The sequence below is a fragment of the Apteryx mantelli genome, chromosome 16 (assembly GCF_036417845.1).
Source record: "Apteryx mantelli isolate bAptMan1 chromosome 16, bAptMan1.hap1, whole genome shotgun sequence".
Classification (NCBI taxonomy): Eukaryota; Metazoa; Chordata; class Aves; order Apterygiformes; family Apterygidae; genus Apteryx; species Apteryx mantelli.
This window is the reverse complement of record NC_089993.1, coordinates 19,316,939-19,325,664: the sequence shown is the minus strand read 5'-3', so window position 1 is coordinate 19,325,664 and position 8,726 is coordinate 19,316,939. Positions and strand designations below refer to the sequence as shown.

Here is an 8,726-nt window from a genome sequence, read left to right as displayed (position 1 = left end):
ATTTTTTAATCTCGCTCTTCCCCCCGTTCCCCCCCGCCTGCACTACATTCAGACATTATTCGCAGAATTTGAAATAACTCAAAAGAATAAAACTTCCTAAGCAGAGTTTAAGGGGACGGTGCCTGTAACGACTTTCTATTATCTGTTTATTCTGATCCCTCCAAGCTTAAGCCCTTGAGCAGATTAGCTACTCAGCTAAAATCACTGCAATTTAAGAGCCGATCCTTATTTATTAAAATGCTGTGACCTCTAACTTGGGCTTATGCGTTTATTTATTAAACCTAATGAATTAAAGCCCCGGCCGGTGAGCGGGGTTTCCAGGGGTGTCGGTGCAGCCCTCCGCAGCGGGGACCCCCGAATCTGGGGCTACCCACCCCCCCCCGGGGGGCGAGCCCGGCTTCGGGGGGCTGCTTCCCCCTGCTTTGGGGAGGGGGGGGTCCGGCTGCTTCCCCCCTGCTGGGGTGGCTCCTGCCGGGGCCTGGGCGACCTGCGCTCCGCCGTGCATCGCCCCCAGCGCGAACAAAGGCGGCGGCGGCGGCGGGGCCGGGGAAGGGGAAGGGGGGTGCGGGCAGCCCGCCGCCGCCCCCCCGGGGCTGCCCCGGCTCCTCCCGGCGCCGCCCGCCCCCTCGCTGCCCTGCCCTGCCCCGCCGGGCTCCCAGCCCCCTCCGCCTCTGCTTCTCTCCTCCCCTCGCTTTTCCCTCCTCCCCCGGTAAATCCGAAGTTTCCTGTTCAGCACGGGCGAAGCTTTGCGAAGCGGCTGCGGCGCTGCCTGCTCGCTGCCTGGGATTACCGTCGGCGGAGGAAGGGGACGGTGCCCCCCCCCCCCCCCGCGCCTGCCCCCCGCCGCCTCCCTCCCTGCCCCCCCCCGCGGGCGGGCGCCGCTCGCCGAGCCCCCCCGCCCCTGCCCCTGCCCCTGCCCCCGCCGCCTTTCCGAGCGGGGAGGGGGGGGGTGGCGCCGCGTCGCCTCCCGGGGCCCCCATTGCTGCCTGGTCCCATGTGAACTGCAAGGCACGGCTATGCTCGTGGGGGAAGCTCGCTCCGCCAAACTAAGGTAGGCACCAGCCCCCTTCCCCCCCCCCCATCAATTTTCCTTCCTAATAACAGTAACGATAAAAGAAAAGGCAAAGCGGGTGGGCGAAGGGGCGTCCTGCGGGGGGCGGACCCGGGCGCGGCTCCCCCGGGGCCGGCGGCGGCGGGGGGCGGCTCGCCCGGCGCTGCCCGGCTTTGTTGCGGCTGGAGCCGGCGGGGCCGGGGGGGGGGGGGGCGGCGGCGTCTCCCCCCCCCACCCCCCCTCGCCTCCCCGACCCCCTTCCCGCTGCCTCGCCCGCAGGTCCCGGCTGCTATCATGACTGATGGCGAGAGCAGAGAGTCCTTCCAGCGGCTCGCCGGCGACGAGGTGCGGGTGCCCATTGCCTCGCCCCCCGGGCACGACGAGGATGCCCGCAGCGCCGGCCGCTCCGTGGCCGCCAGCCTGGGCTCCGGCAGCTCCCCGGCCCGCGACCCGGCGCCCGACTTGGCCTCCGAGGAGGAGGAGCAGGTGCCTTACCCGGCCCTGGCACCCACCGCCTTCTTCTGCCTCAAGCAAACCACCCGCCCGCGCAGCTGGTGCCTCCGGCTGGTCTGTAACCCATATCCTTTCCCCCCGGCACCGCGTCCCCCCCGGCCGCCCCCTCGGGCGAGGGGCCGCGGCCCCCCCCCCCCGGCCGGCGTCGAGCCCCCCATCGCCGCGGCATCCTCCGTCGGGGGCCGCGTCGCATCCCCCCGGCGAGTGGCGGCATCCCGCGGGTGTCGAGCGCCAGCGGCACCGGGGGGCTCCAAGGCGGCGGCCCCCCAGCACCCGCCTGGGCGCCGGCCGGGGAGAAACCCTGCAACTTCGCTCCCCTCTCGGAGGGGTGGGAAGGAGCAAAGTTTAAAAGACGACCTCGTATTTATTTTAGCCGCCGTGGGGAATTTCAGGCCGGCGCTAACCCTTTCGCTGTTTATATAAGAGAGCGCGGCGTGCGTTTTGTGCTTCCTCGTCGCAGGGAAAATGGAGCGGGTTCGAGTTGGTTTCGGGAAGGCACATGCTGCGCTCGCTTCGGTCCCGAAAACTCCCCTCTGCTTTTTGTTCGTTGGCAACTTGCAGGCAGGGAAGGAGGGCAGCGAAACCTCTCCCGCTCTCCCCCTCCCCCGTGTCCTCTACCCAGTTTATTAATGTTAAATGAAAAAGAGCAGTGTGTTCCCTTCAGTTGTGACATCTAGAAAATTGAATTTTACCCGAAATGCCTGTGCGAAAGCTGAGAGTTGTCAGTCTGTCTTGATAATCTTCAGAAAGTGAGCTTTTAGCTTTGCTCCACACGTCAGTTCAGGAGCATCGACACTGTGCAGATAATTAATGCTTTTACCTATCCTTGATACCTGTCTGTAGATTGCTGCCTATATCCTGCCATTGCTATTAAAAGCATTATTTATTAATATGATTATTATTGATCTAGCTTCAGTTAACCAGAGAAGCCCATGTGCGTGTGAGATCACTGTTTTCCCCAGCAACACCGCCGAGTCGAGTGTTGTCATTAGGGGGAATTGCACAATCCTGCTCAGAATGCCGCCTTCCTCTGTTATTAGGAGAAATCCTTGGAGGAAAAACCCACAGTTTTTATTGCCTTGGTTCTCCTCTCGTTTAAAGTAGGCTTGCACTAAGGATAGGCTTCTGCAGAGATGCTGCTGGTTTACACCGTTGCGAGAGGGGAGCTGGGCTCCCGCGTGCGTGCGGGTTGAGGGGAGAAGTAAACAAGTCGTGGCGCTCTACGGCGGTGCTTTAGCTGTACGAATGTTAAATGTAGATGGTGGTTCCATAGCAAAAAAGTGATATATCCAGTCCTGGAGGGATTTGAGGGAGGGACTGTGTTCCTGTTACACCTGAGAAGGAGTCCAGACAGATCTGTTGTCTTTAGAGTAGGTTATTGTGTTTGAAAACTTCAGGGGGAGATGGTAGGAAGATGCCTCCTCTTTAGGTCTGGGCAGCGTTCTGCTCTCCCGTATGGCACGCTAGCTTCGTTGTCCTCAGGTCCACCAGGGTTGACGAATTAACCTGCAGCTGGAAGAAAACAAAGCAACGTCCCCACTGAGGGCGTGAGTTTTATGGAGAAGTGTATTCGCGTCACTGTGGAGTGACCCTGGGCTTTTATGATCAGGTAGAACTTCATATTTCAACGTCTCTCTTTAGAATTCCAGGGAGACAAAGTTCCTTCGTAAAACTTATCTGTGTGACATAAGAGTAGATGGAAACTGTGACGTTGGGTTAATAATGAGGCAGAAAGCTAATAAAAACGACATGAGCCCTGTGTTACGGTGTTATTGCTCTTTGAGCTGGTATGTTTTTGGTCGTAATAGAGCAATGCTCCCGACATATCAAATAGCAACGCGGCCAAGCTCCTTGCTGGAATTTTTCTAGTTCCCTCCGTCTCCAAAGGCTGGCAGTCCCATTCTTTGCAGCGAGGATAATCTTTCGGTGTTGACTCTTAAGTTTCTCAAAGGAGGGCTCGCCTTGCCGGGGACTGGGTTTTCTGAAGATGCTTAACGAAGCTCTGCGGAGCGACCCAGGAGGGGAGATGCGTGTCTCGGCCCCCGAGACGCTGCGGAGTCCGAGCTGCCGTGCCGAGCGCCGAGTGCTGCGTGCGTGTCGACTCGCAGTCAGCTGAAGGTCAAACGGCTCTGGAAGGAATGCCACCAAAGCATTTCTGTGAAACTTAGAAAGCAGCCAGCCAGACAGATAGCCGGAGAAGCGTGGCCGTATCGACGCGGCCGGGGCCGAGAGTCACCCGGCATCTGTCTGGGTCGGGGGGGGGGAGGGGTAAAATAACCTGAAACAAAAGATGGAGCCGGAAAGGTGGTTTCTAGCCGCTTACGCGATTGTTGTGTCTGCCTGCCCGCCCGAAAGCGAAGATCGGTAAACCGCGATAATGAGCCTTATGTTTGCATTAAAAATCTCCCTGTGTTACAAGAAGAAGGGAGGTAACTTCATAATGTCCTAAAGCTGCTCGGTCACCTGGGCTGCAGGAAGCCCTCCGGCCACGGAGGTTCCTCCTGCGCTGGTGCCGTCCCTCCACGTGGGAGTTGTCCTCTGTGTGATTTGTGTGTGGGGAGGGTCGGGGCGAAGGTCTCCCTCCGGCGATCCCCCTCGCTCGGCGCTCGCTGAGGGTTTCCGGATGCAGGAGGGCATCTCCCCGGTCGGTGCCCGCTGGACCACGCGAGGGTGCCTTCACCCCGGCCCAAAACTCCTGCCCGCCTCGCCGGGAGCCAAGCGGGACGACTCGCCCCCCCGTGCCGCCGGGCCGAGGAAGGAGTTACGGGGCCGTGGAGAAGCGCCGGGGCTCGCCATGGACGTCCAGGTCAGAGCAGCTCTTCTCCGCGGGGCGCCTCCGGGCACGATGCTCCGGGGCGCCGAGCCCGGCCGGAGCGCGCAGCTGGCAGCCTCCCGGCATAGGCCGAGCTGCATCGATCCGGCTCGCTTGAGCCGTGCCAAGAGCCCAGCCGCCCCGAATATTTGCCGGCGGCATAGATAGCGCGGACCTGTGACCCGGAGCAGGTGGAAGTCCGAAGCGCAGGGGCCGAAAGCGTGATTCCCCTCTGCGGCTGGAGCGGGGTGGTGGTGGTGGGGTTACTGCCAGGCTTAGAAATAGCTAAAAAAAGCGGCTGCCTGGTTCTCCGGGGGACAGGTGGGCCGGGGATCGGCTTACGGCGGGCTCGGGAGCCGCGCGGCGCGGCGAGCGGGAGCTCTGCGGGGCGGCGACAGCGCGGGCGAAGGGGCACGGCAGATGCCGCAGGTGGCCCGGCGGTATTTTTGCAAAAGCTGGGCTCGGCTTGGCGATTTTAGGGAAAACCTGGATACATTCCCCCTCCTCCATCCCCTCCCCAATTTGCATGGGTTTGTATTAATAAAGCCATCAAACTTGGAAAACAACAGAAAGCCAAAGATCTGCAGGAAGCAGGTTTTTCCACGCGTGGAAGCCGTAATCAAGGGGTTGTGGCCAAGCAAGTTTAACCAAAGAAGTTTAAAGCTTTCGGGCTAGTTTTAGGCGCGTCGCTCTGCGGCTGCTTTCTGCCGAGCCGCTGCGGAGCATCGTTCGGCTCCGCCGGTCTGCAAGCGCTGCCTCCCGCCCGGGAATCGCTTGAGGAACTCCAGCGTTACCTTTCGGGCTCCGCTTTAACGAGAAATTCACTTGTTGGTGAGAGTCTGGAGCAAATAAACAACCCGCATGCAGTTGCTGTGATACAGGCAGTGGTTTAAATTTAATTCTTCACTGTCAAGCTTTATTGTCTTGTCCCTCTGTTACTGCTCATTTACTTTTTGTTTGCCTTTAAAATATATATATATATATATATATATATATATATATATATATATATATAATTGGAAGCAAACTTACTTATTTCGTTCAGTCCTGGATCTCCTACATAGGTTTATTTATAGAGGGCCGTGGGTGGGACTTTGTGTACTCGGTGTGCGTGTTGGGTGGTGTAGTGCGAGGTTTGGGGGTTGCGATTCCGCGAGGCTCTTTGCCGGCTATTTGCAAGCCCCGCTATTAATTGACGGCGCTGCAGAAGCACAGAGCTGGCTGTGGATTGCCACTGGGGTGGGGGAGGTTTTTTTGCTTTTTTTGCCTTTTTTTTTTTCCTTTAGTGTAGCTTTTCACTGCTGCGAACGTCTTGGTGAAAGAAGTGTCGCGTCGCTTGTTGTCAATCACTAGATGCCCCTGTGCCTCGGGGTGGATTTTGACGGAGGTCGTGGCTGGTATTGGTTAATGCACATGCAGCGCAGGAATGAGTTTGCGACGGCAATTGGCAGCCGGCGCGGTCCACGTGCTTGAGGTGGAGCAGTTGGGAGGAATGCTGACTTTGTGTCGGCTGCCAATACGTTGCGTAGCGGCGCGGGGTTTTACTGTATGGCTGCATGGAGAAGCACGCTGTAACCCGGAACGTAACATGCGGCGGTAATTAAACCTGCTTTCCATCACAGCGCCAAGTGGCAGCTCTGCCGCGTGGTTTTGATAAGACTAGAACAACTTTGCTAGTTATTTAGTGATTCATAAAAACATTTAGTGATTCATAAAAGGTTGAATTCTGGGTGCCTTAGTCAGAAAAAAATGCTCCTCTGATTTATTTTCTCAAGTGGCTACAGCACTTGTTGGTGCCAGCTGATTTCTGTGGGACTTGGCTCCGTTCTCCTGTTTGGGTAGAGTCTCTGCTAGCGTCGAATCTGATTTTTTTTTTCTGAAGTGCTTCTCCTTGCAGCACTTGCTCTTGTTTTGCAGCCCGAGCAGTGGGATCCATCCCCGCAAGCGCTTCAGGGCCAGCCCGAATGGCCCCGATAACATCCCGCGGGTTATTCCGAAGCGTGCCTAAGCGTAGGTGGCTGTAAGGGGACGTGGACGGTGAGATGCGTATTTCGTGCCAAATGATTTAACTGAACCGACTGCCGATGCCGTAGCCCTCGCTCCGTCCCCCTCCCGGGTCTTGGGATGGGGCTGAGCTGTTTGCCGGGTTGTGTTAGGAATTGTTCTCCGACAGGAGTCTTGCGACCGTGTTTTTGTTCCTTATTGCACAATTAGCGTGCGCCGGCTCCCGGTTTCACGGGAGTGTTGCAACTTTGCAGCTTGCAGGGGGGTTACACTGGAGTGCGTGGAGGTACGGCTATAAATTCCCCAGTCTAGACTCCCGTCAGGTCGGCAAACTTCTTTTGATTGCATGCTACTTTGCTATAAAGTTTGGATCAGATCTGAAGAGGTTCGTCAGGAAGGCTTTGCTTTTTAATTTGCTCTTACTCAGGCTGTAGCCTGGCGATTGCAATGGGAGGGTTTGACCAAATCATAGCTTGTTAAAGCCAAATATAAATATGGCAATTAAAATAAAATGTTTAGTAGGCAGTGGAAAGAACTGTCAGAGAATAAATGTATTTCTGGCCTCATCCTGAGAGCTGCTGAGCATCCACGACGCCTACTGAATTTAATGAAAGGAGCAGGTGCTGTGCACCCAGCAGCATCTCCCACTGAATGACAAGCAATTAGAGACATAAGTAAGAAAAGTCTTGTAAATTGTAACTCGTCTAAAAATATGTTGTCCACATGTGTCCCTGTTTTAGCTCCTTTCATTTCAGCATTCTGTGTTGGCTCAAGATATCTAATCAACAGTTTAGCCGTGCGTTTCCTTTCTCGTGTCAACAGAAAATCTCTTAGTTGGCCTGTCGTGATCCCAGCAGCGGATTCGGGCACCTCTGAGCTCAGGATCGAACTCCTCATTCCTTAAGCACTGGGCAGAGGTTGGACCTCTCTGATATGCCTTTTATTCCCGTCCAGCCAACCTCAAGAGTGTGGCTCCGAAGCTGGAAACGCTTGTCCTATGGCGAAACTGCGGAAGCCTGTGATATTTAGGAAAAATGTCAAATTAAGTGGCTGCGCAGCCGCGGAGCCGTGGGCAGGGGATGACTGATAGTTCGCACTGGCAGAGCAACGTGTTAAGCTCTCTGCAAACTCGAGCAGGTGTTAGTTCACACTTGCCTCCTGTTTTCAGAATGACTTTTGCACCAAAAGGGTTAGAAAGTTGATTACAAAAGTGCTTACCAAACAGGTGAGGCTTTGCCATATCTCTTTGCAGCAAAGGTTGGCGTTCTGTGGCAATACCTGTACGAATTCAGGAACGTGAGCACAGGGAACCCAGATAAAGGACACGGTGCTGGTGCCCGAGAAAGGAAAAGCAAAGTTGTGTCTGATGAAATGAAGCTGACTCATAACAGAGAAAAAGCCCGTTTGAGCAAAGTGTACAAAGTAAATCAGAAGTATAAGGACAATAGAATTAGAACTTTGACATTATTTTAATATTTAAAAATATAATACTCAGTAAAGACTTAATTTAGAGCACTTTATTTAGCCCCATCCTCCTTCTTCACCCCCAAGCCCCAGTTCTGATCCAGCATTGCTGACCCTCCGTTACGCTGGTGAGACCGACCCCCGGCGCTGGCTGTGACTGGAACCACTGTCCCTAATGCATTTGTGTTTTAATTATAAGCTAAATGCACAGTTCATCTGAGTTTTACGATTTTTTTTCTCTGTATTGTTCCAAGTCAGAATTGCAACAGGTATTTCCGAGCAGGTTTAATTTGCCCAATGCATTTAGAAGACTCCTGCATACCCATTTCTTCCTCATCCCTTAACCTAGTTAGTGCTTTTTTTTCTACAAAAGCCAGTTCATTCAAAAGTTAACTCTCTTTGCTTCCCCACTGAATTTACTAAATGTATGGTCCCACTGAAGGCAGTTGTTAGGATTATTTTAGAGTGCGTGTGCGCGTGCTTTTCCTTTTCTACTATTTTTTTTTTTTGAAATTGCTCTTTATTGAATGTTCCCCTCTGGTGAGAAGCTGAGAGAGAAGCTAACTGTTGCATCAGATTTTACTAAAGTTTACTTGTAAACTCCAGACTGTAATTTATAACACTTCATAGCAATTAATTTGCTACTTTTCAAGGCACTTGCACGACGCATCCCAGACTGCACTTTGTAAAGTTTTTCCAGTTGCCTTCAGATTTCTCACCTCTCAAATCTGATGGGAACCAATAAATGCAGTTTCAATTTGCAGTTTGTTTGAAAGCTTGGTTTATGTATTGAGACCATATGTATTTTTTTTCCAGCATGTCTAGATGCCAGATCCTTAGAAATGTAAACCAATGCATCAGAGCTACAGAACTGTGCTGATT

At 54.5% G+C, this 8,726-nt stretch overlaps 1 protein-coding gene across 1 annotated transcript in view; it reads left to right on the top strand.

The window, feature by feature from the left end:
• The first annotated feature begins 970 nt into the window (after window positions 1-970).
• CACNA1H (calcium voltage-gated channel subunit alpha1 H) overlaps window positions 971-8,726 on the top strand; it is a 255,797-nt gene continuing 248,041 nt past the window's right edge. Inside the window, exons 1-2 of the mRNA XM_067305989.1 lie at window positions 971-1,051; window positions 1,331-1,629. Coding sequence (XP_067162090.1) covers window positions 1,346-1,629 — 284 coding nt within the window. The 5' untranslated portion in view covers window positions 971-1,051; window positions 1,331-1,345. The remainder of the gene's footprint in view (window positions 1,052-1,330; window positions 1,630-8,726) is intronic.